General features: G+C 42.5%; 1 protein-coding gene across 1 annotated transcript; it reads left to right on the forward strand.

Annotated features, from left to right (window-relative positions):
* The first annotated feature begins 6,781 nt into the window (after nucleotides 1-6,781).
* snrpb (small nuclear ribonucleoprotein polypeptides B and B1) lies at nucleotides 6,782-16,343 on the forward strand. Its single transcript, XM_060836265.1, has 7 exons — nucleotides 6,782-6,922; nucleotides 8,940-9,091; nucleotides 11,205-11,316; nucleotides 12,462-12,614; nucleotides 14,400-14,529; nucleotides 15,447-15,569; nucleotides 16,090-16,343. The coding sequence occupies exons 1-7, from the start codon at nucleotides 6,920-6,922 to the stop codon at nucleotides 16,125-16,127; spliced, it is 711 nt and encodes a 236-aa protein (XP_060692248.1). The 5' UTR covers nucleotides 6,782-6,919; the 3' UTR covers nucleotides 16,128-16,343.
* Nucleotides 16,344-18,134: the final 1,791 nt, after the last annotated feature.

Here is an 18,134-nt window from a genome sequence, read left to right on the forward strand (position 1 = left end):
CAACCATACAAAAGCAAATCCTAAATTCCATTCAAAATAGTAAACTAGTTGTATCAAATAGCCACAATCTCTGTGCTTATATTTGATTGAGACCTATTTAAAACAAAACTGCCTGACTTGTCCACTTCAAAACTAATACAGGCTGTGCATTCCAACATTGAAGAGATTTTTTTTGGAATCAAATAGTTATCAAAACTCTATGTAGTTTCATGTTCTTGTTTTTTTTAGGTTTATTTAGGCTTCTGTCGATTGCTTCAGCATATTTTGAATGGAATTTAGGATTTGCTTTTGTATGGTTGATATGAGAAAATCACCTCAGTCAGAAAGTTGATGGGAAAAGGGCAGTGAAATTTGTAGGATGATAGCAACCTCAAATGCAACATCGAACATAGAACAGTACAGCACAGAACAGGCCCTTCAGCCCACGATGTTGTGCCAACCACTGATCCTCATGTATGCACCCTCAAATTTCTGTGACCATATGCATGTCCAGTAGTCTCTTAAATGTCCCCAATGACCTCACTTCCATAACTGCTGCTGGCAACACATTCCATGCTCTCACAACTCTCTGTGTAAAGAACCCGCCTCTGACATCCCCTCTATACTTTCCACCAAACAGCTTAAAACTATGACCCCTCGTGTTAGCCAGAGACTATTTCCGAGGGTAGAAATGACTATCGACTCTATGTCTCTCATTATCTTGCATACCTCAATTAGGTCTCCTCTCTTCCTCCTTTTCTCCAATGAAAAAAGTCCGAGCTCAGTCAATCTCTCTTCATAAGATAAGCCCTCCAGTCCAGGCAGCATCCTGGTAAACCTCCTCTGAACCCTCTCCAAAGCATCGATATCTTTTCTATAATAGGGCGACCAGAACTGGATGCAGTATTCTAAGTGCGGTCTAACCAAAGTTTTATAGAGCTGCAACAAGATCTCACGACTCTTAAATTCAATCCTCATGTTAATGAAAGCCAAAACACCATATGCTTCCTTAACAACCCTGTCCACTTGGGTGGCCATTTTAAGGGATCTATGTACCTGCACATCAAGATCCCTCTGTTCCTCCACACTGCCAAGAATCCTATCCTTAATCCTGTACTCAGCTTTCAAATTCGACCTTCCAAAATGCATCACCTCGCATTTATCCAGGTTGAACTCCCGCAACGTATTAAGACTTTCAGAAATGTTAGCTTCTGCTTGTTCTCAACTAGAATTTTGACTCTTTCAGTATAGAATATAACATTTCAATCGCACTTAATTTGAATTGATTATAAAACTTAACTCAGCCCTTGTGTGTGACAGAAGTTGATTTCAAATAAACATTTCATTGATTGCTCATGTCAGCAGGACTTCTGACTAGAGGAGTTCTGATGGTGGCAGTGTTGGCTACAATGCAGCCAACGAATCTTCACATGGACTGTTGTTTCAACTTTTTGATTTTATACTCTTGGGGATTTAGGGTTGACTTTTGTTGGCATTCTTGCTGCTTTTTTTTTGTGCGCATTTGAGTCTGATTTTGTCAAGTGCATTCCACAGGCCATAGGTGCACTTCTGTGGGAGAGACAACAAACCAGGATGTTGTGCACGCATGGCAGGATTACTAGCAGCACCAGGTAGATTGAATGAATGTGCACTGCTGTGTTCTTGCTGGTGTGGATCACTACAAGGGCAATGCCATGGTCAAGATTGGAGACATTAAAGTATAAACTGTGTTGAGCTGCATTAACTATTGTTGGGAACGACCCTAAATATCATTATTCTAGATAGCAACCGTGTGATAACCTTGTTTATATAACAATATTTAGCCTGAATAACACCTATCATTAACCATGACTCCCTTCAAAGCCATTAATTTAAATACTTAATTAGATGCATTTGATTAATTTGTTTTAACAAATTAACACAATACTGTATTATGTTAATTTGTTCTGTAATATTTTGTATTTTATTTGAACTAATTCTAGAATTTATCTCAATTCAGTGATGACGTTGATTTCAAATATACTTTTGATTGTTCATATAACAGTTCTAAATCCTGCATGTTGATAATTTCCAGGACTTAGAATTGTAAATTAGAATAAAGAATTATGAAACAAGATAGCATCAAACTATGAATGTTACCGGCAAGATTGGTATTTTTGCTACCTGTCTCTGAATATACTTGAGAATGAGGTGGTAACTACTGTCTTGAACTGCTAATGTTCAGTTGAACAAGATAAATCCACAAAACGTTTTCTAGGGAAATCCAAGGATTTGACCGTTAACTTAAGGATTGCCACTCTGAAGCAATGTTATCTCTAGTACGAGATGTTAATTGAGTCCTAGCTTCTCATCCAAGTGTTTGTCAAGGATGTAACATGGCATATATGAAAAGGGAAGTTCTCCCAGTATCTACCTCAACATTTATCTCCCATTAGAAGAATGGGAGGTGATCTCATTGAAACATATAGCATTCTCAAGGGGTTTGACAGGGCAAATGTTGAGAAGTCTAGGACCACACAGTATAGTCTCAGGATAAAGAAGCACCAATTTATAGAAACCCTAGAGTATGGACGCAGGTCATCTGGCCCCACAGAGTCCACACTGACCTTCCAAAGAGCATCCCACCAGACCAACAACTTACCCTATCCCTGTAACCCTGCATTTCCCATTGCTAACCTAGCCTGCACATCTCCTGGACACCCTGAAGGAAACCCACGCAGGCATAGGGAGAATGTGCAAACTCCACACAGACAGTTTCCTGAGGGTGGTATTGAACCCAGGTCCCTTTGCTGTGATGCAGCAGAGCTAACTGCTGAGACAATCTGCTGCCCCTTAAGACTGAGATGAAGTTTCTTATCAAAGGTTTGAGAGTCTTTGGAACTCCTTGCCACAGAGAGCTATGGTGGTACAGTCCTTGTGTACCTCAAACCCATGGATAACCTCACGATGATGCACTTCTCTAGCTTCCAACCAAAATATATTAAAACAGCAGCTCCTACAGACAAGCCCAACACATACACAGGATCTGTTCAGATGAGGAGGAACGCGAAGTACACCTGAAGGTCCAGATGGACACCCTCATTAGAACAGGATACGATGCTCAACTCATTAATCGTCAGTTCTCACGTGCCACAGCGAGAAACTGTAATGACCTCCTCAGGAGACAGACACGGGATGCAACCAATAGAGTACCCTTTGTTGTCCAGTGCTTCCTGGGAGCTGAGAAACTGGACCATGTTCTTTGCAGCCTGGAACACATTATCAATGAGGATGAGCACCTCACCAAGACTTTCCCTACACCTCCACTTCTCGCCTTTAAACAACCACCAAACTGTAAACAGACCATTGTTCGCAGCAAACTGCTCAGCCTTTAGGACAATATCAACTACAACACCATACAATCCTGTCATGGCAAGACATGTCAGAGTGTCATCATGGATACCACCATTACACGTGGCAGGTACTCATGTGACTTCGCCAAAGTTGCCTATCTCAAGGATGCCCTCAGGCACAGTACATTGGCAAGTTGAAGCAGATGCTACAATAACGGATAAATGGATACTGTGCAACAATTGCCAGACAGGGACATCCCTCCCAGTCGGGGAACACTTCAGCGGTCAGGGACATTTGGCCTCAGATCTTCAGGTGAACATCCTCCCAGGCGGACTTTGGGATACGCAACAACGCAGAGTGGCCAAGTAGAGGCTGATAGCCAAGTTTGGTACCTATGAGGATGGCCTCAGCCAGGACCCTGAGTTCATGTCACACTACGGGTGAAAGTGAGAACTGCAGATGCTGGAGATCAGAGTCAAGAGTGTGGTGAAGGGCTTATGCCTGAAACATCAACTGTCCTGCTCCTCAGATGCTGCCTGACCTGCTGTGCTCCTTCAGCATGACACTCTCCACATTACATGTGACCCCACTACACTATACACTCACACACAAACATTCTTACATATTCACACACTCACGCAGACTCTCTCACCCACACACACAAATATATGCCCCACACTCTCACCCATGCACACACCCCCTCACAAGATACTCGATCACACTCATGCAATACTCTACCAAGCACACACACACGCAAACACACACTCTGTCATGCGCACTCACACACTCTCTCTCTCACATGCATGCACTCACACACACATATAAGCCTATGGGTGAATTTGCATTTGTAGAATTGTGTTTGCAAATACATTATGCTTTGCTCAAAAAGCACACAATCTGCCAGCAGCCAATGCAGGCAGTCAATTCATGTAACATTTTATAAATTCCTACTTTGGAAATAGAACCAGTCTTACTCAAGATTGGGAAACAGATTCTAACCTCACGCCTTTAATACATTGTCTGAGCTATCACCTTTTTCTAATAAACCTTAAGTTAACTCAAGAACGTGACTTGAAAGAAGTTGTGGGATTTATTAATGAACTGAAACCTGCTACCCATTCTAAAAGATGAAAGACTTAACAGCATTCTAGGTTTGTTCAATATATAATTTCAGTTGCATGACACTGTGATCTTTTGCTAGAAGTTCTATGTCTTATGATCCTGCTCCACAACTACCCGACGAAGGAGCAGCGCTCTGAAAGCTAGTACTTCCAAATAAACCTGTTGGATTATAACCTGGTGTTGTGTGATTTTTAACTTTGTCCACCCCAGTCTAACACCAGCACCTCCTCATCGAGTATATTTATGGCTGAGTTAGATTCTTGATCAGTAGGGTTATGGGGAAAGTGTAGGGAAGTAGACATGAGCCATGTCCGATCAGCCATGATCCTACTGAATAGCAGAGAAGGCTTGAGAAGCCGAATGGCCCACTCCTGTTCCTATTTCTTATGGTCTTCAAGATAGACAACAGATAGGCAAGATAATCAAGAGATAGGCAATGAATACCCTTGCTATTGATGTCTGGATTGAATCATTTCTAGCCATTGCTTTGCCTTGTGAGAGCTCACTGTTTGTAAATTGGTTGTTCTTCGTTGGTTGTAAAGTGCATTGAGAAGTCCTGAGGATGTGAGAGTGATGCATGGAAACAAGACTTTCCTCCTTTCACTAAAAGATCTGATGGCCCTATAAGGAAGATCTTCAAGCAGTTAGTTGTGTGAAGACAGTGAAAAACCTAATTGCGAACAAATTCCATATTAAGATCCCCATCCCCTCGACCCTCATTCATTTGGCCGTACTGGTCCTCACCCTTAACAATTTCTCCTTCGAATCCTCCTACTTCCTCCAGACCAACGAGGTAGCCATGGGCACCCGTATGGGTCCCAGCAATGCCTGTCTCTTTGTTGGCTATGTAGAACAGTCCATCTTCCGTAATTACACCGGCACCACTCCCCACCTCTTCCTCCGCTACATTGATAACTGCATTGGTGCCACCTCGTGCTCCCTCAAGGAGGTTGAGCAATTCATCAACTTCACCAATACATTCCACCCTGACCTTGAATTTACCTGGACCATCTCTAACACCTCCCTCCCCTTCCTGGAGCTCTCCATCTCCATTCATGATGACTGACTTGACACCATTTTTTACAAATCCACCAACTTCCACAGCTATCTGGATTACATCTCTTCCCACCCTACCTCCTGCAAAAATGCCATCCCGTATTCCCAATTCCTCTGCCTCTGCCGTATTTGCTCCCAGGAGGACCAGTTCCACTACAGAACACACCAGAAGGCCTCCTTCTTTAGAGACCGCAATTTCCCTTCCTATGTGGTTAAAGATGCCCTCCAACACATCCCGTCCACATCACGCACCTCCGCCCTCAGACCCCATCCCTCCAACTGTAACAAGGGCAGAACACCCCTGGTCCTCCTCGCTGACCTACCACCCTACCAACCTTCGCATAAACCAAATTATCTGCTGACATTTCTGCCACCTCCAAACGGACCCCACCACCAGGGATATATTTCCCTCCCCACCCCTTTCCGCCTTCGGCAAAGACTGTTCCCTTTGTGATTACCTGGTCAGGTCTACACCCCCCTACAACCCACCCTCCCATCCTAGCACCTTCCCCTGCCACCGCAATTGCAAAACCTGTGCCCACACCTCCTCCCTCACCTCCATCCAAAGCCCTAAAGGAGCCTTCCACATCCATCAAAGTTTTACCTGCACATACACCAATATCACTTATTATATCCATTGCTCCCAGTGCGGTCTCCTCAACATTGGGGAGACTGGACGTCTCCTAGCAGAGTGCTTTAGGGAACATCTCCGGGACACCCGCACCAATCAACCGCACTGCCCTGTGGCCCAACATTTCAACTCCCCCTCCCACTCAACCGAGGGCATGGAGGTCCTGGGCCTCCTTCACCACCAGACGCCTGGAGGAAGAACGCCTCATCTTCCACCTCGGAACACCTCAACTCCAGGGCATCAATGTGGACTTCAACAGTTTCCTTGTTTCCCCTTTCCCCACCTCACCCCAGTCCCAAACTTCCAGCTCAGCACTATCACCATGACCTATCCTACCTGCCTATCTCCTTTTCCAACTATCCACTCCACCCTCCTCCCTGACCTATCACCTTCATCCCCTCCCTCACTCATTGTACTCTATGCTTCTTTCTCCCCACCCTCCTCTCATTTATCTCTCCACCCTTCAGGCTCTCTGCCTTTATTCCTGATGATGGGCTTTTGCCCGAAACGTCGATTTTAACTGCTCATCGGATGCTGCCTGAACTGCTGTGCTTTCCCAGCACCACTCTAATCCAGAATGTGGTTTAGATGACCCAGCCATCAGGTCACCTCTCTGGGTCCTCCCGGCTAGTTCCGCCAGTATCCCAGGATGCTCAGCGCGGAGTAGCCGGCGGGCGGGAGGAGGGCGCTGCGTATTTCCCAGACTGCTGCGCGCGCCTCTTCTACCTGCCGTTTCTCGCAGGAATTTTTGTTTTCTTCTACCATCCGTCGGGTTGTGCGCCCATCCCGCCCGCAATCATGGTAAGAAGGCTCGATACCCTAACTCGGGACCCCGATGAATTATGCCGTTGGTATATTGCGCCGCGAACTGGCTGAGATGGCCGTTGGGCTGAGGCTCTGACGAGCTATTCCCCACTCCAGACTGCGGCCTGGCAGTCGGGCTTCGGCAGTAACAGTGAGGGAGAGCCGCATTAAATCGTTCAGGCCCAGATTTACACTCGTAGAGCCGTAGTCTTCGTACTCGGCACTCTATGTACGAAATGGCGGTCTCAAAACCAGCATAAATCCCCAAGTGCCACCATAAATCCTTGTTCAGTGCCCCCCCCCCCAAATTCAGCCTAGGGTTAGTTTCCCATCGTTTAGACTTGGTTTAGATAACCACTTTCACAACGGTGACTAAGAGGAGGGAAAAGAAATGAATGGGGAACAGATAGTGTGAAAAAGGGAAAACCTTCCAATCCAAACTTCTCCCTTCCTCAGTCCAGTTTCTGTCTGGTGAAGGCTCTCTGTTGAGATGCTGCTCAGCCGTGTTTTGGGATCAGGTTGATCTGTTCTGTCCAGGATTTTTCCCTCCTTTGCCAGATATAAACTGCTGATTATGATCTGCGGAGCGGGGGGTGGTGTTTCTTAACGAGCTGAAAAGAGAGAGATGTTTTTGTTTTAGTACAACCATTACTAAACATAGGGCAATGCAGAGTGTATATCAACTTAAGCAGCCAATTTGTACAGCAAGTTCCCACAACTGTCAGTGTGATGATCTGGTTATCTGTTTATTTCAGTGTTGACCTTAATGCTTGCATATTGACCAAGGTATGATGTAGGAGAAAGTGAGGTCTGCAGATGCTGGAGATCAGAGCTGAAAATGTGTTGCTGGTTAAAGCACAGCAGGTCAGGCAGCATCCAAGGAGCAGGAAATTAGACGTTTCGGGCCAGAGCCTGATGAACCAGGCTTTAACCAGCAACACATTTTCAGCAAGGTATGATGTATTACAAAATAGTGTTGAGATTGTCAACTACCACCAGGGCAGGTGGATTTTAGTTTAATGTCTCATCTGAAGGTGAAAATTTTGTTATAGATGAAACATTAAATTAACAGCACTGGGTAGCAAAAACAGTTTGTCTGATGGGAGCCCGGAAGTAGAGACTAATACAGTCAAGTAATATAAGATAGTTTGTAAAATATACATTTTGAGACAAATCTTTTTTAAAATTGTCTACTGTTTTTACACTGTATTTTGAAGGTGTGCAGTCTTTCCTGTGCATGTTTCACTTTTTTTTGGAACAGTTTAGAATCTGGTGTAACTGGAATGGAAGCTGATGTTTTATTTTCCTCAATCCAGAGTCAGGATCTGGATGAGGAAATCTCACTCTGCTATGCATCATAGAGAGGGTAGATGTAAATTCCAGATTTATGCTGCATAAATCTGCATTGATTTTTGTGCAGTTTGTTTGTACCAAATTTATGATTTGACTCAGTTAATTTTAATCCTTGTACTTAGTATATGGGAATCTTTCTTTTTGCTGTGTTGATTAGACCTCAGTCTGATGAAATGTCAATATGCCAACTCACTGTTCCACTTAATCCTTCAATGTGTCCTTCCAATAGTAAGGACAGGGATTCTATTGTCAAAATGAGGAACATAAATGCTTGAAATACTACAACTTGACAGGTACCATCTTTACTGAAGTAACATGATCCATTGAACATGAGATCAGATGAATTAGCCTTCTCTATGCAATCTGTAGTGTAAAAGTTTAAGCTGAAGCCAGCTGGGAAGGCAACAGGTTTTTTTTTGACTGTTAGTTTGAGTATTTGATGGTTTCCATTTCCTTGTTTTTAGGCACCCTGATTTACATCTCTGGTTTATGTTGGTCAGCTAGGGAACTGTAGGAAATAAATCAGTATGTTAGTCTCCCAACTCTGCTAACATGCTGTTAAATAAGTAATACTTGGTGTACTTGCAAGTCAAAATGTGATGAGATTGACTGGGTTGAAGTTTAGTTGGAGCATTTGGACTCATTGCTGTGTTTTCCTCAGACGGTGGGTAAAAGCAGTAAGATGCTTCAGCACATTGACTACAGAATGAGATGTATCCTTCAAGATGGGCGCATCTTCATTGGAACCTTCAAGGCGTTTGATAAACACATGAACCTCATCCTATGTGACTGTGATGAATTCAGGAAGATCAAGTAAGATCACTCTGTAAATTGTTACTCATGACAAATCTAATTTATGTGGTCTGGTATCATCATCATTAAGTATGTTCTGTGAGGAACCCTTGTTATATAAAAATGGAAAACTACATGCTCTAAATCAGAAACAAAAACAGAAATCGCTCAAAGCTGAGCAGGTTTGGCAGCATCTTTGGAGAGAAATCAGAGTTAACATTTCTAATTGAGTGCCCTTCCTTCAGAACGAATGATGAGTCACCCGACCTGAAATGTTGACTTACTTTTCTCTCCTCAGATGTTGCTAGACCTGCTGAGCTTTTCTAGCAACTTCTGTTTTTGATTGCCATCACCAAGCTACATAAAAACCAGACAGTCTTCATTTACTGAAACCATACCTCATGAGTTTGCAGCTTTCAAGCTCTGGGCCAATCTTGAGAGCTTTGTTTACAAGAAAACAGCTGAGAACGTTACCTCAGATACTGCAGAATTCATTCTAATTTTTACTTTTTTTTTGGAAGAAAGTAATATTCTCCACCATAACTTATGTAGTATATAATTTTAGCATCTGCTACTACATTTTTGTTCCCTAATCCTTTCGTTGCATTTACCTATTTGCAGTTACTCTTTGCAGTAAACTGATGCACTGTTATTTCATTTGTACTTTAATAACTCTGATATTTTTTGTGGTTGGTTAGCCTGCCTGCAATTACTTTGCAGAGTTGGAAATAAAGAATGGGCCTTTGTGTATGAGGTACTAATGGGTACCACGCAACATAGGCCAATGAGTTTTGAAATAAAAGGACATTAGTGCCTGCTTTTTTATTACTTATCATCTGAGATAAATGTCAGTATGTCTTGCAGAGCATTTCTCAAGGCACTTAGAAAATTCCAGGTGCCTTTTGAGGATGTCTGTCAAATAGCGTCTTAATGCAGGCAATCTAGCTTGGAATGATATGTTTGTGTATAACTTCATGAATAATTGACACCTAGAACAGTGCCTTCAGTATTGGTTGTTAGCAAGTGTTTTGAACACTTAATGGAAAAGTTTATTGCCAATTTTAGTGCAGCACATGAGCAATGTTTGTTACCTGTGGACAACTCAGAATGGTCTTCAACTGCTCCTTAATTGCACCTGTGTGGAATGTGTGTTGATAACTCTGATATTTTTTGTGGTTGGTTAGCCTGCCTGCAATTACTTTGCAGAGTTGGAAATAAAGAATGGGCCTTTGTGTATGAGGTACTAATGGGTACCACGCAACATAGGCCAATGAGTCAGTAGTTTGAGTGCAATAGCAGCAACTTCACTTTGTAAACTCAATGTCTACATGTAATAAAGGACTGTCTCATTTTTGTACAGCAGGGTAGGCAGTATTCAGTATCAACATAAGCCATAAGGGGCGGCACGGTGGCACAGTGGTTAGCACTGCTGCCTCACAGCGCCAGAGACCTGGGTTCAATTCCTGACTCAGGCGACTGACTGTGTGGAGTTTGCACGTTCTCCCCGTGTCTGCGTGGGTTTCCTCCGGGAGCTCCGGTTTCCTCCCACAGTCCAAAGATGTGCGGGTCAGGCGAATTGACTATGCTAAATGTAGGGGTATGGGTGGGTTTCGCTTCAGCGGGTCGGTGTGGACTTGTTGGGCCGAAGGGCCTGTTTCCACACTGTAAGTAATCTAATCTAAGTAATCTAATCTAATAAGACCATGAGAAGTAGGAACGGGAATGGGCCATTGGGCTTCTTGAGCTTGTTCCAACATGGAATGGGATCATGGCTGATGCAACATTCCTTGCTTCCACTTTCCTGCCCTTCCACATAACTCTTGGTTATTCTACCAGTCAAGAATCCATCTATCTCAGCCTTAAATATAGACAAGTACTGTATCTCCACAGCTCCCTGGGACAAGGGCTTCCAAAAGCGCTCAGAAGAAATCCCTCCTAATCTGTTAATTGGTGCATCTTTATTCTGAGAATGTCTTCTCTGGTTCTAGGTTCTCCCATGAGGGAGCAGTCTGAAGTGATTGAATAGAATTGGATGCTTTTCTTTGATATAGCTGGTTGTAAAATGTTAAGGGTACCGTACAACGACTCAGTAGCTGGTTATGAAAATGTAACTTCTTTTTGTTTTTCCACAAAGGCCAAAGAACTCCAAGCAGCCAGAGCGGGAGGAGAAACGTGTTCTTGGATTGGTCTTGCTTCGAGGTGAAACCCTGGTTTCTATGACTGTGGAAGGACCTCCTCCCAAAGATGTGAGTATCCAGAATCCACTGAGTTCCTGGGAAATGGGTGGTTCTTATGTGAAGGGAACTTTTTGAAAGTCCCTTAGAAGAAACTGTTCAATTTAGTATCTGTAGGATTTGGTTTTCAATTTCCCTCTTTCCCCCCCCCCCCACCACCACCACCTCATTTCAGTTCAGTATTGAAGTTGAATGAATGGATTAGTCATTGAAGCAGAGATGTATTTTAAAGGAATAATGTGAAGTGGGTGGAAAAATAAAACTTGGGCAAAAATGACCCAGTGGTTGCTGGCATAGCTGAACTTGGCCAACTGTCTAAATGTGATTCTACATAAAGCTGTTTTACTTTTCGAATGTGATGGCAGCTAAACACTTGGATGATTACCTGAAAGAGAGTTCCAGTAACTTACTGATTGCAATCTTGCATTGGTTAGTCACAACAATATTTGAGCAAATATTTGGATATACTGTGGTGTGACTATTGAATGCAAACTAAACAAAGCTGAACCTATTATCTTAACAAATAGTGATTCTGTAATCTGTTGGTTTACAAGAATTGGTTTGTGGATGGTGTTTATAACTTCAAATCTTGAAGGTCTTCCCTGTGGGAGTTATTAATGTGCTAATCTGCTATAGGCTGAAATGATGGATGTCAGTCTTTGGGTGCTACTTATTAAAGCATTAATCTGGCTATTTGCATCTAAGTTAGTGATACAAATCGATTTTATTTGAGTTTAAGGTGACAAAATAAAAGCAGTGAAGTCTCCACTGCAAGTGAGATTAAAGAATTCTATTAACTCTTGTCTTGGTTATCATTAGTTCTGAGTAGTGTTGTTGTTTCAGAAAGGCAGTGGCAGTTTATGGTGAGTGCCAGGGAGATTGCAGCAGGTGATTGTGGTGGATGCTGGTGCATAGGGGGTAAATTGGGAGACAACAGTTACTGGTCAGACCATAAAGCACAAATATTTGACAGTTTGTGGTGATATATTCTTTATCCTGCCCTTTTGGCCAGAATGTCTGTGTGACCTAAGGAGATCTGGTGAGAAAAGGAGGCCATAACATTGTCATTCTGATTTGTTGGTATGTTAGTTTTGGATTTTGGTTCTTTAATTGCTGTGCAGAATTCTTGAATCACTTGCTATCCCTTTTTATTACAGACTGGAATTGCACGTGTGCCTCTTGCTGGTGCAGCTGGAGGTCCTGGTATTGGCCGGGCAGCAGGTCGTGGTGTTCCTGCTGGAGCACCGATGCCCCAGGCCCCAGCTGGGTTATCAGGTCCTGTCCGGGGAGTTGGAGGCCCATCTCAGCAGGTGAAAGTTTTCCTATTTGTTAATTGTGTTGCAAGAGTGCATTAACCCAAGCTGCTTCACTTTAAATGTGTCCAGGATTTTATCTATGATTTACATAATGCTGTTTAGAGTTATACAGCGTGGAAGCAGGCCCTTCAGCCTAACTTGTCCATGCTGATCAAGTTTCCTAAACTGAACTACTCCCATTTGTCTACGTTTGGTCCATATCCCTCTAAACCCTTTCTATCCATGTACCTGTCCAAATGTCGTCTTAAATGTTGACATTGTACCTGTTTTCACAACTTTCTCTGGCAGCTCATTCATAAATGGACCACCTTCTGTGAAATAATTACCCTCAAGTCCCTTTTTAAATCTTTTCCCTCGCACCTTAAACCTGTGCCCTCTAGTTTTGGACTCCTCTAACCTCAGGAAAAAACAAATTCATCTTAAATTCATGAGGGGCATAAACCTCTAAAGGGTCATCAATCGGCCCCCCCGTGCTCCCAGAAAAAAGGCACAGCCTCTCCTTATAATTCAAATCTTCCAGACTTCGTAACATAATTGTAAATCTTTTGTACCCTTTCCAGTTTCATAATATCTTCCCATAGCAGGATTGTATGCCAATGTCGCCTTAACAAAGAACTGTGCAGCTGTAACATGACATCCCAACTGTTGTGCTCAGTGCTCTGACCAAGGCAAGCTTGCTAAACACCACCTTCACTGTCCTGTCTATCTATGATATGACACCTTAAAGGAACTATATATCTGCACCCCACTCCGAGGGCCCTGCCATTACTGTAAGTCATGTCCTGGTTTGTCTAACCAAAATGCAACCCCTCAATTTACTACTAAACTCCAGGCAACTTGCAGTAACTGGCTGATGTTTCATTTGTAGAATTCCCTCACTCGCACATCTGCCCTGATTTCTGTCTTTTGAGAAGCTACAACCACCGTTCCCTTCCTTTCTGTTTACATTCATAGAATCCCTATAGTGTGGAAACAGGCCCTTTGGCCCAACATGTCAACACCAACCCTCTGAAGAGTAACCCACCCAGATCCATTTTTTCTACATTTGCCCCTGACTAATGCACCAAACCTACATACCATGCGCAATTTAGCATAGCTAGTTCACCCATCCAGCACATCTTTGCACTGTGAGAGGAAACCCGCGCAAACATGGAGAATGTGCAAACTCCACATGGCCGTCTGAAGCTGGAATAGAACCCTGGCCCTGATGCTGTGTGGCAGCAGTGCTAACCACTGAGCCGCCGTGCCACCCTATCCTGTGACTGTTGTATCATTTTGCAGTCCTGCACATTAAACGGGATGTTGCTTATGTAAGTGCTGTTGGTTCCCTGTGTCACACTCACAGTTGCTGCAATCTCTCATTTCCACAGTTGGTGAGAGCATTTGTTGGGACTGTGCATGTTTTCCTCTGCATTAATGGTACTGCAGTTCACCTATAGATAGAAGTTCGCAATCTCAAAATTAGTTTGAGCATGATGCTCAAATGCCACAGATTTAACACAGGCTCCCCAGGTTCCATGTTTGAGTACATGCATAAGTTGATTTGAACACAAATCCGAAAACCATGTAGGACAATATAAAATAGCTATTTTATAAGTATGAGGACATGTTCACCTGTCAGATGTTTAAAGTAGCATTGATACTCACCTGAGTGGGATCTTATTCATAAGTATGAGCATTTGTCAGTCAATGCTTGTAAATTGGGGACTGCCTGTATAAAGTACGTACTTCTGTTAAGAGCCATGTTTTACTGTTGCTGTTCATGATGTTTGTAAATAGGTGATGACACCCCAGGCACGTGGAACTGTTGCAGCAGCTGCCGTTACATCCAGTATCGCAGCAGCACCTCAACAATATGCACCAGGCCGTGGTGGACCCCCACCAATGGGGCGTGGAGCACCCCCACCAGGTGAGAACTTGATCAGTAGCATCAGTCTGCAATGGTGGACAGTGAACTGAGGTGGACTGAGGTCTGCTGGAGAGAGATACATGGAGGCTACTTGGTTATGGTTTTTAAAAAAGCATTTTTCATGACAGCCAGATGCCTCAAGTGCTTTCTAGTTAATGAGGTTTTTTATATAGAAGTATAATCACTATACTGTAGAACATGGCAACTAATGAAGGCTCAGCAAGCTCCCACAAGCATCACTAGTAGTGTTTATTGTAGAATGTACAGTTAGTCTACATGGGGGTTTGTTATCAACATTCCTGTTCCTTTAGTTCTGACTTTTTTTATTCCCATACTCTTTGATATGGCAGGGGGTATAATTGAGCAGCGAGGGAGCTGTGTTTTACAGGAGAGGCATCGAGTCTTCAGTGTGTACAGTGTCAGAACCACCTGAGTAGCAATTCAGTATGTTGATGTTTGAAGCAATAAATCTACATTTCATTGAAGGACTGTTAAAGTCTGATACTTAACAATTTATTATACATGATTAGTTCTGTTCACTTGCTTGAGGTGGACAGTGTGAAAAGTGAAACTTTGATCATGCATTTAAGAAACTGCATTTTTAGCTAAAGGTTCTTGGGCAGTCTTAAAGGGATCAAGGATGACTTGCTTCCACTGTAGTTTAATGGGTGTTCTGTCCTGAGTTGGCCATGTTTCCCAAACTATGTAATTGGTTTCAGTGCCTGATATAGGGTTGCTGCTAAATTTGCACTATCGGGCAGGGTTATGCTTTGTTACCTCTGATTGCTGATGTCAAACTGTATGTAGTCCCTGTTCATGTGGTGCAGTGATGCAGTTATTTCAGCTTAGAAAAGAGTGGCTCCTAACAATTTGCAAATTGTGCTGTAGTAATGAAAATGGTTTTAATGTGTTTGTAGGTATGATGGGTCCTCCTCCTGGTATGAGGCCACCTATGGGGCCACCAATGGGAATGCCTCCTGGAAGAGGAACACCAATGGGAATGCCGCCAGGAATGAGACCGCCACCACCAGGAATGCGAGGTGCGTTTGAGCTAAATGAGCATTGAACCAATGGTTGGAATCTTAGTTTATTTGCTTTTATCATGAGGTACAAATGTCTTCAAGGAGATAAAATTCCACGATGGTAGCAGGTGAAATTGAGCTCATATGTGGACTGATACAGAAAATGATAGCACAAACTGAGTTTTTCATTAAATAACCAAGCAGATTCAGGAAGGAGCCTGTTACTCTAACTTGGTCAGGCATGTACATGATATTTGTTCTCATCATATGTAGTTCACTGACATGCAACAATCCAGTCGGCACAAGAAAGGAGCTAGTCATCATTGAGTGGAAGAGAGATGATGAGTGGGGGAGTAAAGATGGTTGGGTAAAGCTATATTCTGTCAAATGAGAAAGGTAGGACGAACAAATCTACAACTTCCTAGATGACAAAGGTGATAGAAATTAGGAAAAAAGTGAAAGTGTCTTTACAACAGGTGTCAAACAGAGTAAAGTGGTTAATACCAAAGGTGTATCTAATGTACAGTTTCCTTTTCAGGTCCTCCTCCACCTGGCATGCGACCACCAAGACCGTGAGAATAAAACCATCAATGTTCAGGCTGATCAACTACATGGGAATATTTGACTGCTGTATTGGAGTTGTAATCCGAGCAGAGAATTTCCAAATCTTGCCATTCATAATGGCTAGTGGTTGCAATGCAACTGCTGAAACTTCTGGGACTTTCTGTAAACGTGATGTTTCCTTTTTATTGTAATATTTGACATTTTTATTAAAATGTTTTAGTAAAATGAGTTTTGATGTAATGGTCCTTGAAAACGAGTGACCGTTTCTTTGTGGAACAAATGACATCTATTTCTGAATTTTCAGAACATTTCAGAGGTTGACATTTCAAAATTGCAGTGAATAGTTTGAAGGGCCTTCAGCCTTGCCTCCTGACTGGTTCACATCTTTTTTGGAGATTTTGTTCCTCCTGCATGTTACTGTGCTTCCTTAAGAAAAAAAACTTGTTACTCTTCACTTTAGCTTGTCTCAAACGTGGAGTCTTTGGGCTGGGGAAAGAGCAGCATGGTGGCTCAGTGGTTAGCACTACTACCTCGCAGTGCCAGAGACCCAGGTTTGATTCCCACCATGGCCCAATGTCTGTGTGGAGTTTGCACATTCTCCCTGGGGGTTTCCTCCCACAATCCAAAGATGTGCAGATGTGTGAATTGGCCATGCTAAATTGCCAAGTGTTAGGTGCATTAATCAGGGGTAAATATAGGGTAGGGGAATGGGTCACGTTTTGGAGGGTCAATTGCCACACGGTAGGGAATCTCTTCTAATCTAAAGAAGTGACACTTTTCCACAAAACTGGTAAATGTTTGCAGCAAACAGGAAACAATTTGATTTGAGATCTCGTAGGTATATCATGCACAGTCTCGACTTTGTTTTGAGGAAGGAATCCCTTGCAAGTCTTTTAGACTTTACATTTTTCCTATTCCTATTCTTTCTGCACTCTTTTTAAAAAATGTTTTAAACAAGGATGACAATTCAAGACTATTAGCTGACACTAGTTGTCGTTAGTACTTGGCAGTAAGGACGTTAGAGGATTGTAGTAAAACTACGTTTCACAACTTCCTTTTAAGAACAGAGGTCAGTAATTCAGGATATTTTGAGCAGGGTTTTAGAACCATTGTGACATTCATTAGTTAAGTATAAAAGTGCCTGTTTGTAAAGTGAGTAGGTAAACAAACAAATTTAAATGTAGGTCAAAATGAGGAAGAACAGATCTTAACTTTTTTTTTGGACTGCCACAACTAATTCATCTAAATCACATATACACTTAAACTATGTCCCTGTGAACTGATTACTAAATGTGTTGGGCCACATCAAGACAGTTGTTTCCTGACTGGTGAGGGAGTTAGGAATCTCCAATACCCAAATTTTTTCATGGCAAGGCTTCTGATCAAAATTTAAAATAGAACAGATCTATTCAACTTTTTTTCTGCAAGTTAAGTTTTCAGTTTTTGAGGTGTGCATTTGTGGTCTGTAAAAAGCTGTAGTAATACACGTATAAAATGACAAACAATCGCTGTTAACTTGAGGATTCACATGTGAAGGTGACTGTAGCAAAAAACTGTCCATCTTGGGAACATCATGCAAAATTAACATTGTTACAAGTTTTGGTGCAAAAGTGAATGTTTTATTACAACTCCATATACAGCATACATGAAGACAATCCAATATTTGAGAATATACAAAATCAATCCAAGAATGATGGCCATTCTTCCGCTGTACCTGAATTATGGCAATTTTCATTCACCTGAAAATTGCCATAATGCCTAGTTTTAAAATTAACAAATGGAGATGTTTTATATAATGCAAGACATTGGTCAAGGACATTCCTGCCCAAGGAACAGTTTCACCAACTGAACCATCCCATGTAGTTTTGTTGTCATGGGTAATGGGAACTGTACTGCTGCTTGGGTGATCAGAAGTTGCTTTGAAACCAAGCCAAATCCTCTCCTCAACCATCATCTATATGCAACCCCTGGAAAGCATCACTAACAATGGAGAGGATGACTGATCAATTGCCTCTTTCC

The sequence above is a fragment of the Hemiscyllium ocellatum genome, chromosome 15 (genome assembly GCF_020745735.1).
Source record: "Hemiscyllium ocellatum isolate sHemOce1 chromosome 15, sHemOce1.pat.X.cur, whole genome shotgun sequence".
Classification (NCBI taxonomy): domain Eukaryota; kingdom Metazoa; phylum Chordata; class Chondrichthyes; order Orectolobiformes; family Hemiscylliidae; genus Hemiscyllium; species Hemiscyllium ocellatum.

Coding starts and splice junctions, on each gene's coding strand:
- snrpb (XM_060836265.1), top strand. Junction 12,615..14,399: donor TTGGAGGCCCATCTCAGCAG/GTGAAAGTTTTC, acceptor GTTTGTAAATAG/GTGATGACACCCCAGGCACG. Junction 15,570..16,089: donor GCCACCACCAGGAATGCGAG/GTGCGTTTGAGC, acceptor TTTCCTTTTCAG/GTCCTCCTCCACCTGGCATG.